We start from the raw sequence: 24,752 nt of genomic DNA on the forward strand, positions 1-24,752 counted from the left end.
AAATGGTATCTGAGGTCGATATGTTTAGTGCGTGATTGGAATTTGCCATTCGAGGCAAGGGCAATGGCGGCTTGGTTGTCGCAATAGATTGGCGTAGGTACCGGCTCTTCCCCGTATAACTCTTCGAGGAGAAGCTGCAAATAAAGGACCTCACGGGCAACAGTTGTAAGCGCAATGTATTCGGCCTCTGCCGTGGAAAGGGCGATGAGTGGTTGCTTGCGAGCACTCCACGCAACTGGGCCTCCGTTTAGCAGCACCACGTACCCGGACACAGAGTGCCGGTGAGCCTGTGAAGCCCAGTCGGCGTCGATGTACGCTTCCAGTCCGGCTTCTGTTCCTCCCAAGGTTAGCCCAAAACCGCTTGTACCCTTCAGATACCTTAACACGCGCTTCACAGCCTCCCAATGGTCTCTTCCTGGGCTCCGCATAAACTGGGGCAAGGTCGTGATAGCGAAGGAAATATCGGGGCGGGTACTGGTCCCCGCATACATCAGAGATCCAATGGCTCTCTGGTAGGGGACGTCCCGCATGGCCTCACTTTGGGCATGGGTGGCAGGAGACTGGGCGTCACTGAGGATGGTGCCAACCTCCATGGGCGTTGGGACTGCTTTGGCATCGGTAAGATGGAACCGTTCGAGGATAGTGTCGACGTAGGCGTTCTGGGACAAGGTAATTGTGCGCACGGCACGATCTCGTTGGACTTTAAGTCCCAAAAGCCAGGTGAGCTCACCAAGATCCGATATCTCAAAATGCTTGCTGAGTTCGTCCTTGAAGCATTTTATATGCTGAAGGTGCTGTGAGGTGACAGCCATGTCGTCAACCGACACGGTGATAACGGTGTGTTCTTCCTCTTGGCACTTGTAGTAGACGGCCTGATTGACCTTCGAGCGCGTGAACCCCATCTCTGTAAACGCTCCTGCCAATTCCTCAGCCCACTCAAATCCCGCCTGCTTCAAACCTGGTAAGCTTCTCAACAGCTTTAAAACCTTCCTCTCATCTCCAGCCTTGAAATATCCAGGAGGAGCACACATGTAGATATCTTCCTTGAGTTCGGCGTAGAGGTAGGCGCTTTTGATGTCGACCTGGTGGATGTGCCAGTCGCGATGAGCCACCATGGCAAGAACTGTGCGGATGGTCGAGATGTTGGACGTGGGAGCAAAGGTGTCGTAGTAGTCGATGCCGTATTTTTGACACTGACCATTTGCAACTAGGCAAGCTCGTAACTTGAGCTTCTCGCCATCCGGCCCACGCTTCGTGGCCAAGACGTAATGGCATGGTATAAGGTTTGCGCCCAGCGGTGCATCGACTATTATCCACGTGCCTAGCTTCTCGAGCTGACTAATTTCATAGTCAATGGCTTCCTGCCACTCGACCGCATCAGGTCCATTAAGCGCTTGTTGGAGCGTTACCTCTGGCTCTACAGCAGCCATAGCATACTGGTGAGTGGGCGTGCTCTCATCGTCCAAGTCTGATTCTGCCGGCTGGAATAGGGTCTCAGCTGCAAGACTGGCTGTCTCCCCCTCGTTTAGGGCGGCGTAGTATCCTGGAGGAGGCCGTACTCTGGTAGTTCTGGGCGCTGGTGGAGTTAGCTGTGGTTGGCTTGGTCTGGCAGGGGTTGAAGGTGGCTGGGGAGGAGGTACGTGTTGCTTTGACGGTTCCTGGGCGTTGACTTTTGCTTTAGGGTTGGACTCCCCCTCGGCCAGGACACCATCAGCAACATCCACGCTCATAGGTATGAACATTATGTTTCTTTCAACAGAAACACGTCTCTTACTCTCCCAATAGACTCGATATCCCTTGCTCTCCCTATCCACACCGACAAACAAGGCTCTCTCTGCCTTGGAGTCAAGCTTCCCTGCGCCCTCCACATGGACAAGTACCTCGCAGCTGAATTCGTGCGCGAGCGACAGATCGGGGCGCTTACGATGGACAAGCTCATAAGGTGTGTGGCCCGGTATTGACCTGGATGGCAGTCTGTTCTTCAACCAGACGGCGTAACTGACAACCTCTGCCCACAGAAACTTCAGGGCATCTCGCCCAAGCAGCATAGCACGTGCGTGCTCGACGAGTGTGCGGTTCAGACGTTCCGCCACACCGTTCTGCTGTGGGGAATCGTGGACCGTCAGCTCCCGGGTAATGCCACGCTCCTTCAAGTAGGTGTCAAACTCAGCACTTAAGTATTCCCCCCCTCTATCAGAACAAAGGGTTTTGATGCGAAGTCCCTCACGTTGCGTGGTAAGTCTTGCCTCGTAGTGCTTGAATGCTTCTAACGCGTCGCTTTTGCGTTTCAGGAATGTCACTTGGGTCTCGCGGGAGTAGTCATTGGTAAAGCTCATGTAGTAGCTTGATCCAGCAAGGCTCTGAGTTTGAGCTGGTCCCCACAGGTCAGTATGGACGATCTCTCCGTACGCCTTCGCGCGTGTTGTGGACTCCCATGGAAATGACTTTCGGGCAGACTTTGCCTTGACGCACGCATCACAAAACTCTTCGGAGGACGCTGTGTCAAGGTCTATGCCCTCCACTAACCCTTCTGCTATAGCGTGCTTCACAGCCCTCTGCGAGACGTGTCCGAGGACCTTGTGAAGGTCATGCATGGTACGTTTCCCTTGTGTGACATTTGCGTGGTGTCTGACCTTAGCCACGATGCTATAGAGCCCCTCTACCTGGGGGATAGTGGCTATCACAGCGCGCGCAGGGGATGGAGACAGGATCTTGCACATCCTGTCTTCGAAGTGGACGGCGAGCCCAGTAGACATGATGCGGTTAGTGGAGATTAGAGTGAACGCCATACTAGGTGCGTATAGCGTATCTTTTAACGTTACAAATGTTTTCTCCTTGCCATTGGGCAGTTCCAGCTTCACGTCGCCTCTGCCAATGGCGCTCAGGGTAGAGCCATCCGCTGTATGGACATTTTGGGGGTCTATGGCCTCATAGTTGAGGAACTTGGACTTGTCAGGGCAAAAATGCGATGTTGCCCCAGAGTCCACTATCACGCCCCTGCGCTCGACTGGGACCTTGAGTTGGTCGGCGATGCTACTGAGGCTGGATGTCGTGAAAGCGTAGTTATCTGGGGTGGGGTCAGAGGTTGCGGAGTTCGCGCCTTCTTCAGGTGCGCGTCCTCCTTTCCTTCTTTGGTTCGGTCCCTGACCCTCTTTTCCACCTCCAGGCCTCCAACAATCGGTTTTATAGTGACCTTTTCGCTCGCAATTGAAGCAGGTAACGTCTGTGTTCTCTTTGCTCGTGCCTCCAGTCTTTTTACCCCTTCCAGGAGCCGACTTGGCTACAAGAGCCGAATTTCCACCCTTCTTGGAGCCGCGTTTATCTGTCAGCTGACAGTGCTCATACTCTTCACTGATGACGGTCATGAGTTCATTCGAGGTGAGTGGTGTTTGCGTTATCCTGGCTGCGGCATTAATGGAGGACAGAATGGGCCTATACGACTCTGGCAACGAGCCCAAGAGGATGGCGTGAAAGTTGCGATCTTCTATGGAGGATCCCATCCCGGCCAAGGACTCGCGCAGCCTCAAGAGCTCTGCAAAATGCGCCTTGACGTCGCCACTCTCTTCGCAGCGTAAGTCTTGTAGCGTCATCTTAGGTCTACCTGGACTAATTCGGTCTTTCCTTCATGAATGGCGCATATTTTGTCCCAGATAGTTGACGCGCGATCCAACTTTTGGATGCGCAACAGCATTCTATCCGTGATAGTGCTGAATATTTGTTGCCGGACGAGTGAGTCTTTTTGATAGAACTCGTCGAGCTTTTTATCCAGCTCATTGATCTCGGTCTGCGAAGGCGTCGAGCCATCCAGCTTCGTGACAGCCTTCGTCTTCTCGTCAATCGCGAATGGGATCGGTTTTACTGCTCGACCATCGGTATAGCGCATCAAACCTCTAGCACCCAGCGCCATTAACATTCTCTCCTTATAGGTTATCCAATTTGACCCATCTTTGGCCAACTTGGGGATGTTAAAGAGCGCAGAGTTTGTACTGGGGAGTGTGCTATCCATGGTAGGGTCAGGGCTCATAACCTGTAGCGTTGAGAGCGTTCAGGCAGATGTTCGACGGAGCTAGATGAATATTATTATCTCAGTCTCGAGGTAAAGGACTCTCGTATGTACCTAGATGAATATTATTCTAAACGGACTTGTTAGCTCGTAACGTAAACGATGGTATAGGTACTCACATCTCAGTCTCGAGGTAAAGGACTGAGATGTTTCGACGTTGGTACTGGGGATTTTATCGTACGGGTAGAGTAGGAAAGAAAACATTACTTTGAAACAAAACGTTCGGGACGAGGCTCGGCCGACGTCACTCTGCGCTCGTACCTGTTCCTTCGGGTCCCGACGCATTCGGACGTTCGGCTTCCAACAATATGATCATGTACACCGACCGAATGGAGCCTAGTCACAGGAACTCGAACCTGGGGACTTTCGCCGCTGACGCCCCAGTTTCCGACTCCGCCGGGTCCGACAGTCATTCTTAATTTCAACACTTATGCCAAGACCTGTCCCATCTATATCCTGCTATCTATCTTGACAGATTATGCGCGCTGGAAAAAAAAAGACTGGTGAAATGAACTGTCATTGAGTTGGGTGAGAGTTAAGGCCAAGGATGTGAGTGTAGTACATTGCAAGGGACGGTAGGCTTGACTGGCTCTCAATGATCACCATCCTGACATGTGCACTTTCAGTATTGCTGCACTGCAGTGCGATAAAAAACGTTATACTAGTACGACTTTGGATGTCTTTGATTGGCATAGCTGGTTTGCTCAAGCCACCACTTTGGGCTGGCTTGGGCTCACGGCCTAGTATGTTTGGAATTTGCTCAAGCTCCTTTAAAGCTAGGTCCAAGCCAGATACTGATCACTAATTGCAATACGATGTAAATTAATGTTGCAACAACCGCGCGGAGCCGCACTGCACCAGAGGCTACGGTCATGAGCAAAAAATATTTAATCTGCTTGTCTATAATACGCTGGCCTTCCTGCCTCTACCTCCTATCATGATGTCCGAACTGATAGAAGAAAATTGGCATCCATCCAGCCTTCTTCCATATAACGCACTCCCGGGTCACCAGGACTTTGACTCGACAATATCTGATGCGAAGCCCACTGCTGATACTAGAACCGATTGCTACGACCGCAGTCTGACGAGTCGCAGATATGCCCTTGTCGGAATAGTATGTTCAAGTATATTCAGCTGCTTATGCATCATTACAGGTATTGTCACTTTAGGCAATCACGGAAGCATAGCAGTCACCCCGCTCAACATGCTCAATGTTGCTGAATATTTTCAATTGTCGCTGCAGTTGGATATATTGACCCCGATGCTTGTTTCAATCGTCACGTTATGTGCCGAGTCTATAGGCTTCGTACACAGCATCTCATTGCGCTCTGCGCTAGCCTCAGAGTCTCGGCTTCATTTCAACACCAACTTGCGCCTTCTCACCGCAGCTCGTGGATGGCGTAACCCTAATGGTGCCCTGCTTAACGGTATCTCGGTTGTTCTCCTCACTGCATCCTACAGCTTGCCCTCACTCATCTTATGTGTGGACCAGCAAGTCTCATACAGCTTGGATGGATCCATCATACAAGAGAGCGCGGGCGTCGCCATCGCCGGATTACCTCTTCTCATTTTAGGCGTCGCACTCCTCCTCCAGGTAATGATCGCACTATCAGCGATGCGGGCGGTCAAGATTTTGACATGGAGCTCCTCACCTTTCGACTTGACCGCCGCACTAGTCCACCACGCACAATTGACCCCCATTCCTTTCCGGTGCATGCGTCGTGTGTCTGACATAGACACGTATGAAGGACCAGCGAAGCCAGCAGAGACACAGCCCTCTGCTTGGGATGCTCACCCTAGCATCCGGAAAGTTGTCATTTTTCTTTGGGTTATCGTTACAGCATGCGCTGGATGGGCCGCACTCGTCATGTATATCTCGGACCGCTTTTTTTCCAGCGGCAATACTCTGACCCTACAAACGTGGACGTTCTACCCAAATTCTGAGGATAATTACATCACGTATGATCTACTGAGTGGCAGTCCTGGGGGGTGGATTCTGCTCTTTGTCAACATCGCGGTTGCCCAGGGACTGTTGACGCTTGGGCTGCATTGCTCTGAGCTCATCGCGAATGTCATTCGAGACGAAAGACAATGGAGATACGCTACCAGAAGGCAAGGACTTAGAGTGTCGACGAACCCGCTGGTGTCGGTTTTTAATCAACCGATCTGTCTCATACTTTTCACCGTGAAGCCTTTTCTGCGTGAGTCATTCACGCATAGTATTTTTGTCAGTTTTACTGAACACTGTCCTTGACGATCACAGATTGGATATTTGCACTTTCATTCGACGTAGGCAGAAACGCCATTAACGACACCCTAAGCGGTTTTTCGTTATCTATATACGCTGCCCAGGTTTGTACTTACTGTATGTAATTGTTACAACATGCTCACACATTCTTGCAGATCTGGAACTTATGCATTGCGCTCTTTATATTTGCCTGTTTCTTTACTTTTATCGCACTACGCCGACCGTCCGGTCCCCAGCCAGCTGCATACGGCCACCTCCAGACGCTCGCCGACCTTGTGGACGAGTGGTCGCCTGTGATGTGGTGGGGACACAAGGAGGATGGAATTCCGTACTGTCATGCTGGTAGGTACTTGTATACTCATGATGATGATGATGCATTGACACTTTTGAAAAGGGACAAGCGATCACCCACTGCCGGATGTGAAGATGTACTGCGTTTATGCTGGTTCCGGTACTGGGTCACTGGTACCCCTCTCGTGAGAGGTGCTTTCAAAAGGAATTTCTTGCAGTGATATGATAGGAGCGGGAGGGACGTTTTGACTGGAACGGAGTTGGAATGTGGAAACGGGTAATTTCAGTTTCATATGTATGTGAGAGGTGCAATATTACACTGTCGGCCGGCGTCGACTCGTCGTGGGTTGCGCTCGTCTAAATAGATACCCATAACTACTCCTCTCGATCTTCAGACGACCCGGTTTTCAACATATCTTGTTTTCGATGTTTAAACGGAGAGATACGTCAGTCCGATGCATTCACACAACCAGCCATATCGTTGAACAAGACAATACGCTGTGTTGGGTATGAAACTGTTCCGGCATCGTAAGCTGGGATAAAATATTTCATAGGTGTTCAAGCTCAAGCTAGGCACCTGGGGTTCGAAACCTGCAGACAAAAATTCCACAACGTATCCTCGACCAAATTTCTCCTCCCTGCAAAACACTTGGCAGGCATTTCCCTACATGATGCTGTTAGTTGGTACATGTACACGCTTCTGAAATACAATTGAATTCATGCTGGCCTCTGCGTCGGAGTCCACCACGAGTCTGGCGTGATATTCTCGAACGCTAAGAATGAGGCTTGTGAACCTGGAGGTCAAAGATTATTAACAGCCTCAGGTAGCAAAAGACTCGACAGAAAGGAAGCTCGAGCCAAGTTTCCGATGCGTTTTTCCCATGCTATGCGCTCGTTATGTACGGCATCTAGCACGCCAGTTTCAATTCCTGAGCGCTGCAGACTGATGTTTCCTTGTTTCCGATACTCTTTCCCATGCTATGTACTATACCTGGCACCCCAGCTTCAACTGCTGAGCACGGCGCCCGCCTGCAGACCGTATCGGGTTTCAACGTTTCAACACCCATTTTTTGGATCTCATCATATCGTGCTCTGTTTTGTGCTGTGTAGATTTAGGCTTGCACTCGTCAAATGATTAATGTTCATTCTTGTTTTCCATCATGAGAATTCGAGGACTGGCCTTCAATGCTGAGGCGGACAGGCATGACAACATTGTCGATGATTGTCGAGACAGCATGCAGTCTGGGGGAGTAAGTCATGAAAGTCTGAGAGACCGTGGTAGATTTATAACAGATAAACCATGCATGAAGCAATCACAGCATCGTATCATTGTCTTGTAGTTGAACATAACTTTATTGTCTTGACGAAGGGGAAGATATCGGACAGAAAACCAAGATGACAGGAAATGATGCGGATGTATCAAGTCACTGACAGCAACGTGGAGCGTATGTATGCTGTGGACATGACAAGGCAGCACCTGAATAAGTTGAAGTCGGATGAGAAGAGTAGGCAATAGAGGCTAGATATGAGCAATCGCGAAGATGAGAAGCATTTTCATAACAAGGGACGCATCATCAAGTGCACTACGTCTGCTCTGCTTGGTTCCTTTCTTCCGTACGGTGAGGGAGTTCCACATCTTTGTTTGCGAGCGCAAAAAGACGTGTTTAGGTGTGAGCCATTGGGGACAGATAGCGATGTCACTGAAAACCACATGGGATTTTCTGTACGTTGACAGGCATGGCAGGTGTCTCAGCGCTCGAGGTTGTGTGTCCGCTTTCAGTGTTATGATGTGGATTCATAGTACCCGGCAGGGTAAAAACAGGTACTGGCGCAGTCGCTGCTTGTAGGTGACCAAAGACCAGATTGACCATGACTTCAAGCGTGAGCATTATGTCACTAGATTTACATAGCCACCCAGACAATATCACTTCCAGAGTCTGTGACAGACCCGCTGAGCGCGGACGCGACGGACGCCCCGCTGGCAGTTTCCGACTCCGCCAGGTCTGTCATTCTTAGTAATTTCAATACTTATGTCAAGACCTGTCCCACTGGCAGCTGAGCTATCCTGCTATTTATCTTGCAGAAAGTGCGGGATTTGGCCAATCTGCGTGAGGTCTACACAAACAAGTCACAGACTCGTCTGGGAGACAGGTCTGCCAGCAGTTGTCCGGAAAGTGCCGGAAAGTTCATCAAAGGGATAATCAAATTTTAGGTTTGTCTGCCCGCCGTATTGATGTCATAATCTAGCGTCAGCTCCCCGCCATCCCGTTGCCTGCCGTGCCCACAGACAACATATCATCGACTGCAGCTCCACAATATTCCAAGTCCCATCCTGCGGATATCATCAATCGGACTCGTCGTTGATTGCACCTACTGATGCGTGACACAGGGGTGGCTGAAGTGCTGACGGGGTGACGTAGATGGCAGGGGTGGCTAGCCACTGACAAGGGTAGTTGATGTCACAGTGGCTGACGTAGATCCAGACATGTCCGGGGCCCAGACTCTGCCTAGACCAGACTTTGGGGCGGAGTCTGCGCAGACTTGACACAGACCGGCCATTTCCTACATGCCTTCCCATCTTGACAGGTTTCGTCCTGCGCGCTGAAAAAAAAAAGACTGGAGAAATAAACTATCATTGAGTTGGGCGAGTTAAGGACATGTGTGTAGTACATTGCAAGGGACGGTAGGCTTGACTGGCTCTCAACGATCACCATCCTGACATGTGCACTTTCAGTATTGCTGCACTGTAGTGCGATAAAAAACCTTATACTACAACTTTGGATGTCTTGCTGGTTTTGCTCAAGCCACCGCTTTGGGCTGGCTTGGTCTCACGACCTATGCTTGGAATCTGGTAAGCCTAAGCTCCTTTAAAGCTAGGTCCAGGGAAGGGCTTTCAGGCCAAGCCAGGCCCGACCATGATGCTGAACACTAATTGCAATGCGATGTAAATTAATGTTGCAACAACTACTCGGGGTCACAATGCACCAGAGGCTATGGTCGCGAGCGAACATATTTAATCTGTTTGTCTATAATATGCTGGCCTTCCTGTCTCTGCCTCCCATCATGATGGCAGCTTCTTCCGAACTGATGGAAGAAAATTCGCATCCTTCCAGCCTTCTTCCATATAACGCACTCCCGGGTCACCAGGACTGTGACTCGACAATATCTGATGCGAAGCCCACTGCTGATACTAGAACCGATTTGTACGACCGCAATCTGACGAGTCGCAAATATGCCCTTGTCGGAATAGCATGGTCAAGTATCTTCGGCTGCTTATGCATCATTACAGGTATTGTAGCTGTAGCCAATCACGGAATTGTGGGAGTAATCCCACTCGGTCTCAGCATTGTCGATCTTAATTACCCTCTTCAATTGTCGCTGCAGTTGCATATATCCGGCCTGATGCTTGCCACAATCGTCACGTTATGTGCCGAGTCTATAGGGTTCGTACACGGCATCTCATTGCGCTCTGCGCTAGCCTCAGAGTCTCGGCTTCATTTCAACACCAATTTGCGCCTTCTCACCGCAGCTCGTGGATGGCGTAACCCTAATGGCTCCCTGCTTAACGGTATCTCGGTTGTCCTCCTCACTGCATCCTACAGCCTGCCCTCACTCATCTTATGTGTGGATCAGCAAGTCTCACACAGCTTGGATGGATCCATCATACAAGATAGCGCGGGCGTCGCCATCGCCGGATTACCTCTTCTCATTTTAGGCGTCGCACTCCTCCTCCAGGTGATGATCGCATTAGCAGCGATGCGGGCGGTCAAGATTTTGACATGGAGCTCCTCACCTTTCGACTTGACCGCCGCACTAGTCCACCACGCACAATTGACCCCCATTCCTTTCCGGTGCATGCGTCGTGTGTCTGACCTAGACGCGTATGAAGGACCAGCGAAGCCAGCAGAGACACAGCCCTCTGCTTGGGATGCTCACCCTAGCATCCGGAAAGTTGTCATTTTTCTTTGGGTTATCGTTACAGCATGCGCTGGATGGGCCGCACTCGTCATGTATATCTCGGACCGCTTTTTTTCCAGCGGCAATACTCTGGCCCTAAAAACGTGGTCGTTCCTCCCAAATTCTGAGGATAATTACATCATGTATGATCTACTGAGTGGCAGTCCCGAGGGGTGGATTCTGTTCTTTGTCAACATCGCGGTTGCCCAGGGACTGTTGACGCTTGGGCTGCATTGCTCGGAGCTCATCGTGAATGTCATTCGAGACGAAAGACAGTGGAGATGCGCTACCAGAAGGCAAGGACTTAGAGTGACGACGAACCCGCTGGTGTCGATTTTTAATCAACCGAGCTGTGTTATACTTTTCATCGTGAAGCCTTTTCTGCGTGAGTCATTTACGCCTAGTATTTTTTGTCAGTTTTATTGAACACTATCCTTGACGATCACAGACTGGATATTTGGGCTTTCATTCACCATAGGCAAATCCGCCATTAACGACACCCTACGCGGTTTTCTGTTATCTATATACACTGCCCAGGTTTGTTGTTACTGTATGTAAAATTGTTACAACATGCTCACACAGTCTTGCAGATCTGGAACTTATGCATTGCGCTCTTTATATTTGCCTGTTTCTTCACTTTCGTCGCACTACGCCGACCGTCCGGTCCCCAGCCAGCTGCGTACGGCCACCTCCAGACGCTCGCCGACCTTGTGGATGAGTGGTCGCCTGTGATGTGGTGGGGACACAAGGAGGATGGAATTCCGTACTGTCATGCTGGTAGGTACTTGTATACTCATGATGATGATGATGCATTGACACTTTTGAAAAGGGACAAGCGATCACCCACTGCCGGATGCGAAGATGTACTGCGTTTATGCTGGTTCCGGTGCTGAATCACTGGTACCCCTCTCGTGAGAGGTACCTTGATTTCTTGCAGTGATATGAAGACTCGGTTTTCAATATTTCTTGTTTTCGACTCTCGAGCCTCTATTTCGAAGTCCTTGACTGTACTTGTATTCCGCGACTTTGACTACAATATAAACGTGACCGAGACCCCCTGAGCATGGAGCTGGGAGACTCTGTATGCCCTAAACATGAGACCATTCCTAAGCGTAGATTGATTCAACGGAGAGATACGTCAGTCCGATGCATTCACACAACCAGCCATATCGTTGAACGAGACAATACGCTGTGTTGGGTATGAAACTGTTCCGGCATCGTAAGCTGGGATAAAATATTTCATAGGTGTTCAAGCTAGGTGGGGCCCGAAACCTGCAGACAAAAATACCACAGCGTATCCTCGACCAAATTTCTCCTCCCCGCATGATACTCGGAAAGTATTTTCCTACATAATACTGCTAGTTGGTGCATGTACACGCTCCTGAAAGACAATTGAATTCATGTTGACTTCTGCGTCGGAGTCCACCACGAGTTTGGCGTGATATTCTCGAACGCTAAGAATGAGGCGTGGTCCCAGCACAAACATCTGCACACCCGCTAAAATTTGAAAGGCATCAGTGAGTATCCAAGCTCCCGTAGAAGTTGAACTCTGCAGAAATAATGAACGGTGATTACAAGTAGATGTCAGTGACAGGTTCAGCGCACCTCAAGCTGTGGAGAGAGAAGCGCAAGCTGGAAGCAAGAGACACCAACCAAGCTAGCGTGTGGGGAACTTGAATAGAAGAAGATAGGGACATTCAGATTACAAGCTCACCTGACAAAATAAAGCACATGAGACTTTATCAGCACTCCCTAATGGTTGATCCTGTCAATGGGCCGAGTCGTCGCAGGTTATGGAAGTGTTCTGGGAATGTTGAGGGTCATAACGATCTAGTGTTCGGGCTACATATACTGTCGTTCATCGTATTGTAGCGCCAAAATCGGCACGGTGATGTTGATGAACATTGCCCGCCTTCGAGTCGCAGTCACTAGTCAAGGCCTGCAATGCATCAAGAAATCCCAGATAAAATTGGTAATCAACATATTTTTAGCCTTAGATATTATTTTTATCGCACACGTTGAATGACAGCTACAGTCTACGGGTCGTTAATCAAAACACGGCCAGCTAGACAATTGGGACCTGCTACACGTGTGCAGTTTTGCTCGTCGGAAGTGGAGTTTTGAATGAGTACTCTCGCCTTGTCCGACAGTCACTGCCCTTCTTGAGCGTCCACTCCCATCAACCGAGGCCACTCTCACTAGGAAACATTCACCATACGCGGCTCATGCTTTGCAAGGTAATTGCACTCCCCCTGTCTTGTTTTGAGAATCCAGATGGAAGATACTGAGACCGCCGTGGAATCTTGGTGTCTCCGAGCCGATCATCTGCTGAGCATGGAAGCTTTGTACACCCATGCTGTCCTCTGTTATTCTTTGCCTGACATTTTCTCATTGCTACAGGTAAGATTATGGCCGTCAAGAAGTCCCGGGCATCTTTTGCACTCAAATCCACCCTCTTGAATCATGAGCGACGGGTCCTGCAGGGGCACCCTTCCATCCCAAAAGTTTTGCCTATGGACGATTGGAGCATTTCAAGTATCTTGCTATGCAGCTTCTCGGGATGGACGTTGATGAAGTGCGGGCACGCAATCCTCTACCGGCAGTAGTAAACACCTTAGTGGTCGCTGATCAAATGGTATGTAGCCGCATAGCGATCTCTGGTCCATTAGCAGACTCATGGTGACCTGCGCTGGATCTCAGCTCTCGAACACATACAAAAGAACAAACTTGTCCTCTGCGGCCTAAAAACTGGGAACATCTTCATTCACCCCACCGATTCCAGGCGTTTGTACCTGGTCGACTAGTATGGGCTCGCTCGGGATATTGCACATGAGGCCTAACCCAGTCTCGTGTACCCCTGATATCGTATGGCATCGGTACACTGGAGTACGTCAGCCTGAATATGCACTATGACATTCGTAAGTTGATCCAGTATTATAGCTTCCCTCTTACCTGACAGGATTGTAGGATTAGCTCCGCGTGACGATATAGAATCTCTTGGCTACATGCTCCTCAGTCTTGCTGTGGGAGACCTTCCATGGACATACAACACTCGACATGGAACAAGCAAGAATCAGGAAGTTCAGTTTTGGATCAAAAAGCAGTAACATAGCGGCGCTGACGTGTCCCCCAATGCACTACCTTGCTCTGGTCAATTGATTGACTATGCACGCAGCTTGAAGTTTGATCAACTGCCAGACTATCAGCTGCTGCGTTTGCAAATACAAGAAACTTTTGCACCAGCTGGCTTACTGGACTCTGCCACGATCGAGTGGAATATTCCAGCTGAGGCTTTGTCAGGTCTGCTGATTTTCATTGGACATCTTTTTTCGACTGAGCGCTCCTCTATAGACTCTCTGTCGTGTCCCCTTATATGCGCAGATACCATTCCCCTCTGCCCTGGACAGGTTGTATGTTGCCAAATTGATATTCGCACAACGCTTGAGGGCTACAGCGCTCGAGTGGGTGATCCATTGTTCTGGCGGGATCCCGGTCTCTCCCCTGAAAAATGGAATACAGCGGCGGTCTGCCCTGCGACTGTTCTCTGGGTTGGAATAGACAACCAAAGCGAGCTCCAGAGTATTGTAGTCGTCTGTATCGGACAGGGCGTCTCTCTTCCACTGACATGAATGTTGTTCCCGTCTCCTCGTTTACCGAGGGCAATTTGACGCCGAGTCCCGCTTAACCGCTCTCGACTCGTACTGCTACATATTATTTCGGCTAATGCAATTTGTGTGCTACCCGGGTGAAGAACTTCATATACCTTCTCATATTTAAATCAGAAGAACTAATTTGATCTATCTAGGTCCAACCTGTTCCTTCTCCCTGATCAATCAGAAAACCCGACATCGATCTCCTACAGAAGTTTGATGATAACACCTTCGCAAACACGTTATTGTATTTGGACCGGTCAGGTGCTTACGAACATCCCTTTGTCAAGATCTACTACGATTGGGCCGGATTGTTATCATGGTAATGGGGAAGGACGCGGAGCATGGTACGACTAGAGGCAAACTGTCAGGAAGCGTCGCGAGGAACTTTGACCAGGGTTCAAGCGGTTAAAAACGTGCCCTGCCCGATAGTTATTTCGACTCCGACTTTGAGTGATGGGGGGACTATCAGGCGGAACTGAGCTCATCTTTGACGGCAGGTGTGGTTTTTTTTTTGGATCCTTGGTTAATGTCCGTTGGGGTCGAGCCCCATGATGGACATTACCGACTTGTATGTAAATGTATGTATCAGTTCTGAACAATGGTTCCGGCGTAAACGGGAACGTCAAAGCAGCGCATTACGTTGTGTGAAGGCAGGGCAAACTAACATAAAGTGGTGGACGGTCTCCTCGTGTGCGTTAGACTTCTCGCATTTGGCTGATCAATGGGATATCTGATATGCGATGTAGGCGTTTGTTAAGTGCGATGTGACAGGCACTGACGGTCAGCATCTGCTGCCTTTGATTACTGATATCGAGATGTCTCGCGATGTGCGTTTTATGTAGGGCTTCGTGATGTCCAGTACGGTACTGTACGGCGATTTCCGTAGCAGAGCCTATGCATGTTGAGCCGTCTGCAGTGCAGGGGTCCGCTAATAATACACATCACTTGTCAAAAAAAAGAATACATAGAATGGTCTGAACCCTCCTTTTCGAATTCACAGCAAGACTTCCTTAGCCGCTTTGTGGCGTCTTCGAGACTAGCATGGGTAATGCTGGCTATGCATCAAGGGTGGACACGGGCCAGCTGCCCGTCGTCCAAAGAGATGTTTGTGAACAAATCTAAAATCTAAGAAAGGATTTAGTACACAGGCTAGAATCTGAGGAAGATAATGAGGGCAACGAACAATAGAAAAAAAATTTGAAGATAGACCTGGATATTAGGTTCCGATAGTACTGCCATTGAATACCTTCCTCGTCGCGTTAGCGTAGGATCCGCGATTTCTCTTGTTAGTATACACAAGTTAATACTACGTACCATTTTGGTCTCACAGCTCCAAGATTCAGATGCCTTTAGCCCTCCCCTTCGAATTTCGGAACTCAAATAAAATGAAGTCTTCTCGAAACTCGTGCGTCCTCCGGCACGATAAGACAATTACTACATATCCGACTATCCTCATCTCGGACACCTTTTAGACTTGCACCTTCTTGAAAAGAACGGAATGTGATGGTCAGATCTGAGGAAACTAATAACGTACGAGGCTGCACATATGCGTTGTAACGAGATCTCGAATTACAAATTTCCTTGGTGCCGTTGAAATTGAACATGCATATGTATAATGTATTTCCCCTGCAGTAACCTGTTGGGAGGCCGCAGTGCGCAGTTAATCGAGTAGGCTGAGCCCTTGTTAAAAGTCCGGTTTCTCTCAAATTCATGCTGGAGCTAGTGTAGAACATATGTAAGAAATCCAACCGTCCTCTCGGAGACTTTCAATTCATGGATACAGCGCGCATATAATACACAAAAACGCAATACACAGAAAAAAAATGCAATAAGTATATAAGTAGGAAGAACCAAAAAAGACTAGGTAACTAGGTAAGTATGTCGTACGTACATCTAGCGGAAGGATCGGACACGTGTACAAGGGTCGTCGTACTGTGGGTAAAGAGGTGGGTAACGGGTTTGCGTCGGGGAGAGGGGTGCGTTGGGACGGGATGGGGGGGTCATCGTTCGATGGAGTTAGCTGGGGGTCAAGCTAAGCTTCAAGCTTCAAGCCCCGCAGGATTGAACTGGAGGGTGGGTGGTGTGGGGAATAGTGGCTTGGTGTGGGGAATGGGAATTGGCGCTTGGTGTCGGTGTACATATCGTGTGTGTGGGGAATGCAATGCAATATCGCTAGAATATAAAAAGTACACGGCGAAATTTCATTCGATGACACAACAACCAAACAAAAAAAGAAAGGAAACTACGCGTATGCGATGGATATGGACATGGCACGGGATAGTGCACAAGAGAAACGTATATGGAGCATGGGAGATAATTAAGAATGCAGCGTCGGGTAGCTAGAAAGTGCGATGCAAAGATGCCAGATAGGTAAAGGTTTGGTATAGGTATCTAGATCCAAAATGAAAATGAAAACGTACATGTCGTCGCAGTGGGTTGCGGCGTAGTGGTCGTGCCTAGTGTTGTGATTGTATGCAGCGGGCAGCGGGCGGGTTGATTACATGTAGCACGTCTTGCTGCTAATGCCCATGTTCAAGTCTCATCCCCTCTCCCCTGTAGGCCGCTGCATCACATCTAGAAACCGCGCCCACTCTGCCTGGCTTAACGACGCTCCCCACATCGAATCCTCCTCCACTGGCGTCGGGTATGTATAGGGGTATGACGAACTGCTCCCCCCTATGCTGCCTTGCACAGGATAGGGCCGTGTGTCGGGGTAAGGTGCTTGAACATGTTTCCCATCAGATGGAGGCGGATACGATCGTACAGAATCAGAATATGGTAGTGTCTGCGATGGCGCAGGTGGCGGTGGTGCAGGGTACGGATTCCCTGACCCTGACGCCGACCCTGACCCTGACCCTGACGCAGATGGTGGATATGGATTCCGTGCGGGTGCAGGAGCCGGCGGATCCGGATACGTACTCGTCGAAGGCGTAGCACCAGAAGCAGGCACCGTCCTGGAAGCCCCATCCACATACCTCGCACCCTCATACGACCCCCTCACATCACTGTACCCCCTGTTCTCAGGGTACGGATAAGGCGGAGACGTATTAGGCGGCACGTATCGCGGTTGAGCTGTATGTGTGTGAGGCGGGTAATCCACGCTATTCCTCCTCACGCTTGCGTTCGGGCTTCCGCCAAAAACCGCTGCGCCATTATTAGGACTCCCAGCTGCGTACCCACCTGCTGGACTGCCTAAGTAACCGCTTGGACTGCCACCTGAGTAGTTGGGAGGGCTATCGGCTGCCCCGCTCCGTGATGAACGCGATTGGTCATGATAGGGGAATGCGAGAGTTTTGACGAGCCCGAGAACACGTCCTTTGACGGTTTCGCGTTCGCTTACTTCCATGTCTGCGAATCCGACTTCGTAGAGGGGTTGGAGGGCGCCCAGGATATCGAGAGCGCGGTCTGCGACTGCTTGTCCGCGGCTTAGTTCGAGAGTGCCGAGCGCTTTCTTGATGTTTGCACGGAAGAGACCTGCGCCTGGTTGGTTGGGATTTGAGATGAGTTGGAAGGAGAAGAACATGGCGGCGCTGAATACGTGGAAGGGTCCCCAGGACATGTGGCCTGGTACTGCTAGGCTGGCATTTGCGAGAAAGTCTGGACGGGCGTGATCGACGAGGGTGATGAGTTTGTCGGCGCTGCCTACTGCTATGTCGAGGCTGTTTGCTTGGCGTTCAGATTTGGCGGCATCTTTTGGGTCTTTATCGGATTTTTCGTGCTTGTCTTTGTCGTTGGAGGAAAGGAAGGGTGATGCGGAAGCGTATGGTCTGTGGAGTGTGAAGCGGATGTGGTAGTAGCTTGTTCGGATGATGACGCTTTGTACGCCTAGTCTTCTCGTGACGATGTCTGGGCTTGCGAGGGCGCGCGCGATTCTGAACTCGTCCAGATCGAGCTCCTGAGGTAAGTTGTCCATCCAGTTGGCGAGCGCCTTATCGTGTGCCATGATCGTGTCGTATGACACAGAGCGAAGCGAGACGGCAGTGTCCATGATGTCACCTAAGACGTAGGCGAGGCGAAAGAGTGCAAGATTTGGAGCGTAGAGTTGACGTGGTTGTGGAGGGTTTGTGGGCGTGATGGGGGAAGCGGAGGGAAGTTGGGTGTCAAAGTGGTGGGAAGCTACGGCAAGAGGACGACCAAACATGAAGGCTTGCCATCTGGGAAGAATTAGGCGTGTACGTAAGAGAACCGAAGGAACGCACCGTTCGAGTAATATGATATGCCACCATGCCCAACGTTTTCTCTCTGCAAGTTCCTTGTTCATTCTCCACCTAGATGGGTCGCGGTGTAGGCCCATTGCTAGGCCTATGCTGACTAATTCGGCACGAATTGCCCAAATTTCCTCACTATCTGTCTTGCTGAGGTTTAGATAGTGAGAACGGATCAGGAGACATTCGACGAGTTCGAGGGTGTAGGTTCTGGACTCTGCACGATGTCGATCGAGTGCTGTGCGCATGACATCGTAGAAGCGTTTTCCGAGTTCTTCATGGTTATCTGCGAGATGTGCGATGAGTGGGTCGCGGTGAGGCAAGTAATGAACGGCGATAGCCATGATCATGCAGACAGTCGCGAGGACGACTCTATCTGGAGATGAGCCGCTCTTGAAGCGAGACCACGCGGTAGTGAATGCGGGTTGGTTTACGTGACGATAAATCCAATTGCAGTATTCAAAGTAGTAGATGATGAGTGCGTCAATTGTTTCGAGTGCTGGGAGAACCTCTAGGAGGTCTCTGTCGTATTCATGAGTGGAAGCTGCGATTTCGTCTGTGACGAGGCCTTCTATGGAGGGGTGTCTGTCCATTGGGTCGCCTGAAGCGCGTGATTCGTTCTGGATTGTGTGAGGAGGATAAATGGATGAGAAGAAGAGAACTGACCATTGTGAGGTGGGTAACGACAGAAGTAGTGCCAGCGTAGAAACCGCCGTGTCCCTGGGAGCCGATCATGCCGGGAGGATTATCACGATCAACGGAGTCAGAGTCTTGAGGCTCTTTCTTGAGTGGACTTGGAGGACCTGAAGGTGGAGGGTCGAGTGGACGTTTGAATGGGAGATTTCGGTGGTTTGCAATGATAAAAGTTTCGAGTAGTGAGACGCTGTGTTTCAGACGAGTTATTTCTTGCATTGGATCCACTCTAGAAGCATTTCTGGTTATGCATGAAGACATGAGACTTGTTTGAATGGAAAAAAAGCATACTGGTCATCTGAGCGTAGGTTCAAGTCTGATTCATGACCACGAGCATCCTGGTAGCATAATGCGATAGTTCCTTGGTGGTATTCAGTGGGTTTTTTTTTGAAAAAAAGGATTGGACTGACCTCTGAGAACACAACTCGAGCATGGTCGGTTTCTGTTGCCGTCAGTAGTGGTTAGTATTGAAATTAGCGTCGTTTACTGACCTATCACACTTTAGTTTTGAGTTTCTACAAGGTTCGCAGTTGATAGCTTTTCTGGCTCTCTTTGTTGGTGGTCTTTGATCATGTTCGCTAGGAGGAGGACTTGTTCTTGACCTAACATTTGTTGATCTTGGTTGAGTCTTTGAGCGAGGTTCAACGTCTGCCATTGACGCTTGAGGGAGGAATTGAAATCAGAATTGAACCGTTTTCACTCGGGTTTTACGCTCATGTGCAATCTAACCCTAATCCGCCCCCACATGCGAGGCACTCTACTGCCATAACTGATTATACTTCCTAATTTAGTATCTCTTTCACTCGATTAGGATTCAATCTTACTAAATTAAACACTCCGCCGGGCCCCTTTCAAGACAGGAATTTGCTTCCGCCGTCAATTTCCAATTTGGTTCCGACTAGTACGCTCTGATCCACACATTTCTAAATTAGGTAATATAATATGCCATATAAAAAACGCGGCCTTTGTGCATTGTTTTGACCCTGATACTCGACCCCCCTTCGTACTATCTCCGCCGTATAGATCCCATCAACGCCGTCTCACCTTAACCCCCCACGGTATTACGTATCCCTAACGGGGCAATAAAATCCTTTCCCCACATGTTCGCTCCAGTCTCGTGACTAGGTATCAAATCGTCCTTCCTCTTCACTCTCAATCAATACAAGTTCCTATCTTGCTCTGCACACCCTCTTCACTCACAACGGGGCAATCAATACAACTTCTTATCCTCCCTGCCGCCGGGAGAACAGTCCTGAACCTCTTCATGCACTTTGGGATCTGTGTTGATATGAGATATCCCTAGCAGATTTCTCGGTGAATGTGAATCTGGGGTGACTCGTTTTGACCTTGATTTTAGATCTGAGACGCTAGTCCATGTAAATCCTGCTTCTGGTGGGACGCTGGATCTACAGCTTTCCAACGATGCGTCACTACCATTTGCGCTCTATTATGTCGCGGTACAATGTGCATGACAGGATCTGCATCAATCGTCAATCCACTTGAAATTCCATCATGCGGCGTCAGGATGGTGGATCTATGGAGTTTTTTTCACGATCTGCACTCTTGCAATGTGCACCCACTGACAGGACCTCCATATGTTGCGGTGGAATGCACATGTGCAGAACAAGATCTACACCAGCAACGCCCGTCATTAATCAAGCAAGTTGAAATACCATCATGCAGCTTCAGTTTTCTTCATGTTGTACACGTGTTTAAAGTTAACCTTGAACTGTTGGGATATCTGGATATTTTAATTCCAGATTCCTCTCGTGCTCCACCACCGCCCTTGCTGTGCGCACTCTGCTACGGCCCCGCGGCTTCAATTCGCAAGTGGTGTTTGTTCCATCTTCCATTCGGCTGCATGTTCCGGTACCCATTTGTTGCAGATCGAGCATGGCTCGACGCTATGCAATGCATATGCGCACGTCGTCTGCAGAGCGAGTTGCGAGGTACATACATGTCAAATTCGATCACGGTCTCTCATTCATTTCCCTGCTGGCTTCCGTAGCATGCATTTCCTCTACAGGGTCGTTTCTTTGCATCAGGATTCCAAGTTCCTCTGTGGCGGCATCCCATCCGCCCATCAAGCTACCACGCACACGACCCTAAAAAGGTTTCTCTACCTATATACGCCAAGAGAACCGGATGCACTTCACCATTCACATATCGCATCGTTCATTCGATTGCCGGCCTGCTCCGCCATTTGTGACCGTATACTGGCATGCCGCCGGTATTGCAAAAAAAACTCTTATCTTCGCTTGTGCTTCTATCAACGTGTCATTGGTTATTGTCATTCTGCTTCTTGATCAAGGCTGTTACGCTTCTTGCTTTCTGTTTTTGTTACCCGCCATAGGTTCTAGAAAGTGGTGCGCTTGTTGTTCTTGTTCTGCGGCTACAATACTACGCCATATCGCTATTGGGTCTCGGTGCAGACTCTTCGCGTTCGTGCCGCGTTGGATTCCACGAAATGGCGTTCTCGTCGTCTTGTTCTTATGCTGCGCTCACGGTCACGTCCTGTGCGATATGATTGCTATTGGACCCCGGCGCTGACTCTTCGCGTTTGTATTTATGTGATGACAGCGGGACTCCGCCGACTTTTGCTTTCTGACTTCCGCTAATAGCTATCTTGACGCCGACGCGTTTGATATCTGCGATAAGTACCGCAATCGGTGAAATGTGGAGCTTGTGCCTCTGGGAACAAACTAAAACGCCACCACCCACACAAGAAAAGGCTTATTCGCTTTACAAGCGCCCATTTAACTTTGTCCTGTATCTGCACTCGTATTCCACCACTGGCAACTTGGACCCTCTTGGACTTCCACCATCTGAACGGATCAGGATCAGACTTGACTTCAACTCATCTACCCGTGTGATCAATGGTCCCAACGAGGCAAATGGAGATCGTGGAGCCACTGATAGTCGAACGTTCAACGTTCAGCTATTTGTCATGGCTGTACTAGTATTAATCCTATGATGTCAATTTGCAGGTATGATCAGTACTTCTTCTTCGGACGCTGTACTACTCACATACATGGCCCGGTATATCCCGGAACCCGAATGTGGAACAGACTGATCGAGGCTAGGCCTGGATAGATTATGGATACTTAGTGGCGCCGGGCTGTACTCGGTCCCGATTTCTGGTCTCGCTGACACATACTCAATGGGGTGGGGTCATCAATGGTGCGATGCACGCACGCCTGCATGCATCCATGCTGGGAGTCTATCATTACCCACCCGAGGGGAAAAGATGGCATGTGGGTTGGATTGGATATGCACTCACTCACATCTCTTCTATTTCTCTTGGTGAGGTGTCTACCGTGGAAGCTTCTGATGGACATTAGACGACTCGGATACTGATAGTCGCACCTCGATCATGGTGCGATACACGCATCACGCACGCTGCCAACAGTCTACGCAGTCCAGGGTGGGCAAGATGTGTGACAGCTCTCTCACCCCCTCATGAAACCGGGTGTCTACTGTGGGAGTTTTCTGAATCTGAGAAAGGTTAATCGGATTTTCCCCCTTTAGGTGATTACAGAGTCTGGAGGTGATAAGGATGCTGGGCGGTAGCCACCATGCTGGTGCGGTTTTCTGTTGTGCGTGTTTGTAATGAACTCATGTGAGCTACCAGGTGTTGGATGACCTGTGTCAGATGACATGCGGCACCCCGAGTCATCCAAATTAGAGAGATGAAAACCTAGCTTCTGTTCCAACTTAGCCCGCTGGTGGCGTGAGACGTAAGCCTAGTCTCTTCACTCCAGCGATCGATACTTGGTCCAGAGTTGATCGTGTTGACGTCTGTCTGTTGAGATTGACTGTGGTCAGGTTCTATGGTTGTATTTTAATTTTGTCAGATTATTGACTTCAGGTTTGTGGCGCATACTGCGAGTTATGCACACAAATTGTGGAGATGAAGACATAGCTTTCGTTTGCGGCACGGCGACTTACAAGACATGGGTCGTGATGGAACAGAGGCTAGGTTTGTACAATGCAGCCATCGATGCTTGATCTATGTTTAGGATGGACTTAATGGTTGATGTTGACCATGTTGGCGTCTGTCCATCCGTCCGTCCGTTTAGGGATTCAGGTAAGGTTTAATGGGATTTTCCTCGGGCGCCATTATACACTGACGAGCTTTTCTGATTTTAGAGATTTGTTGTTAAACGCTAAAGCTTAAGCGCTTAAGACCGAGTCTGACCAGGCTTTTATCGCATTGGACAAACCTAACTACACAGGAGGAGAGAATGAGTAGGTCTTCACAATTTAGTCCTGACCAAAGTTGGGGATGAACTCGACAATTGATTATGTTGATGTCTGTCCGTATCAGACTGCCACAAGGTTGGTAAGCATTGAGTCGTGCTTGGGCGTCCTGATGAGACGCCGTGCGAGTCCGACGATACTGAAATTCAAATTCCAGATCTAAAGGACGGGAACCATGTCGATTTCCACCTCATGTCGACTCCACCTTTTAATCATCGATCGTCGTACACCAATATAATAAATGTTCAATGTACGACCGAGCCAGTTCGATGGCCCGTCATTTCGCTCAATCGAGACTCGGGTACAGAGGGCGGTGAATTCCCATCTCCTCGGGTTTTCCTTCCGAATCAGGTAGTGGAGCAAGATATTTCATGGGAGATGCTCCTAACCTTCGCAGCCCTAGTCCCAAATTCGCCGTTTCTTAATACTGCGGGACACTAACTGAGTTTTGCGCAAGTTTGTTATGTGCCATGTATGATCATGTATCCCACGCTAAGGAAGACATTTGCGGTATATCATTATCCTGACACACAAAGTTGGGTGGATATCTGAAGCGTGCATGCGCATGGAGCAAGGGTTCAAGTGCTTTGATGAGGAACATCTTTCTTCTATTAGTCTGCCTAAGGGAGACTAGCTTTGGATAGGTAGATGAAATGCATCATATGTATAAACTCGATGGCTGCCCCAGCTAGTAGATGCCGCAGCAAAGGTAGCAGCCTTTAACATCCGACCAGTAGGCCGCGTAGCCGTTCCCGCAGTCAGCGGTTTTCGCAACTTCGTAGCAAATGTCTATGCATGAACCATGGGCGATAACTGGCTTCACCCCAGCGGCAGCGGCAAGGATGGCGAGGTAAGCGAACTGAATTTTCATGGTCTCTATTGTATGCGTCATTGTCAGTGATGACTATTAGCGCCGGTAAACCACCCACCCCGAAAGTTTGGGTGTGATCTACGCAAAGGTGCTAATAATGGCACGTCGAGGAAGAGCTAAATGTGAGATGAACACAATGTTCAAGTCGCTCAAGTCTGATCACTCACTGTAAATGAGGCGATTTCGTTTAGGGATCTGAGACTTATCACGTTTGTCAATTTATATGCCACTAGAAGCCCTCAGTACTTCAAGTTGTTGCCAGGTTCTGCAGTCACCGTCCGACGGCCACGGCGATGACCGCAAGAACCTGGCAGTTACAATATGTTACGTCCTTGCCGCTGGTTCCAACATTAACAGAGGCGCAGAAACGGCGAACTTTGATATATAGCATGCTATGCAAGCGGCAAGCACGAGCGATTCAGCGTGCGAGCTTCAAAATCAAAATCAAGGGCGGCCAAAGTGGTTGGGACAGTAATTAGTAGTGGGAAGGACACGGGCTCGAAGCAGAGTA

At 49.5% G+C, this 24,752-nt stretch overlaps 4 protein-coding genes across 4 annotated transcripts; 3 read left to right on the plus strand and 1 right to left on the minus strand.

Annotated features, from left to right (window-relative positions):
- Nucleotides 1–5,267: 5,267 nt before the first annotated feature.
- F5147DRAFT_832924 (uncharacterized protein) lies at nucleotides 5,268–6,791 on the plus strand (the record flags this gene model as incomplete). The annotated part of the gene is made up of 4 exons (XM_041443835.1): nucleotides 5,268–6,264; nucleotides 6,327–6,415; nucleotides 6,467–6,653; nucleotides 6,706–6,791. The coding sequence occupies 4 exons, from the start codon at nucleotides 5,268–5,270 to the stop codon at nucleotides 6,789–6,791; spliced, it is 1,359 nt and encodes a 452-aa protein (XP_041299252.1).
- Nucleotides 6,792–9,665: 2,874 nt separating this feature from the next.
- On the plus strand, nucleotides 9,666–11,474 carry F5147DRAFT_767873 (uncharacterized protein; the record flags this gene model as incomplete). The annotated part of the gene is made up of 4 exons (XM_041440914.1): nucleotides 9,666–10,944; nucleotides 11,008–11,096; nucleotides 11,150–11,336; nucleotides 11,389–11,474. The coding sequence occupies 4 exons, from the start codon at nucleotides 9,666–9,668 to the stop codon at nucleotides 11,472–11,474; spliced, it is 1,641 nt and encodes a 546-aa protein (XP_041299253.1).
- Nucleotides 11,475–12,503: 1,029 nt separating this feature from the next.
- Nucleotides 12,504–14,188, plus strand: F5147DRAFT_648196 (uncharacterized protein; the record flags this gene model as incomplete). Its single annotated transcript, XM_041433265.1, has 8 exons — nucleotides 12,504–12,531; nucleotides 12,589–12,648; nucleotides 12,710–12,796; nucleotides 13,043–13,194; nucleotides 13,405–13,477; nucleotides 13,527–13,662; nucleotides 13,735–13,859; nucleotides 13,941–14,188. 8 exons carry the CDS (start codon nucleotides 12,504–12,506, stop codon nucleotides 14,186–14,188), a joined length of 909 nt encoding a protein of 302 aa, XP_041299254.1.
- Nucleotides 14,189–16,711: 2,523 nt separating this feature from the next.
- F5147DRAFT_198953 (uncharacterized protein) lies at nucleotides 16,712–19,821 on the minus strand. The gene is made up of 6 exons (XM_041428542.1): nucleotides 19,602–19,821; nucleotides 19,521–19,552; nucleotides 19,402–19,471; nucleotides 19,084–19,351; nucleotides 18,412–19,037; nucleotides 16,712–18,366 (listed from the first exon to the last, which is right to left on the minus strand). Exons 1-6 carry the CDS (start codon nucleotides 19,763–19,765, stop codon nucleotides 16,752–16,754), a joined length of 2,775 nt encoding a protein of 924 aa, XP_041299255.1. The 5' UTR covers nucleotides 19,766–19,821; the 3' UTR covers nucleotides 16,712–16,751.
- Between the last annotated feature and the right edge of the window lie 4,931 nt (nucleotides 19,822–24,752).

The sequence above is a fragment of the Suillus discolor genome (genome assembly GCF_016758755.1).
Source record: "Suillus discolor strain FC423 chromosome Unknown F5147scaffold_3, whole genome shotgun sequence".
NCBI classification, from domain to species: domain Eukaryota; kingdom Fungi; phylum Basidiomycota; class Agaricomycetes; order Boletales; family Suillaceae; genus Suillus; species Suillus discolor.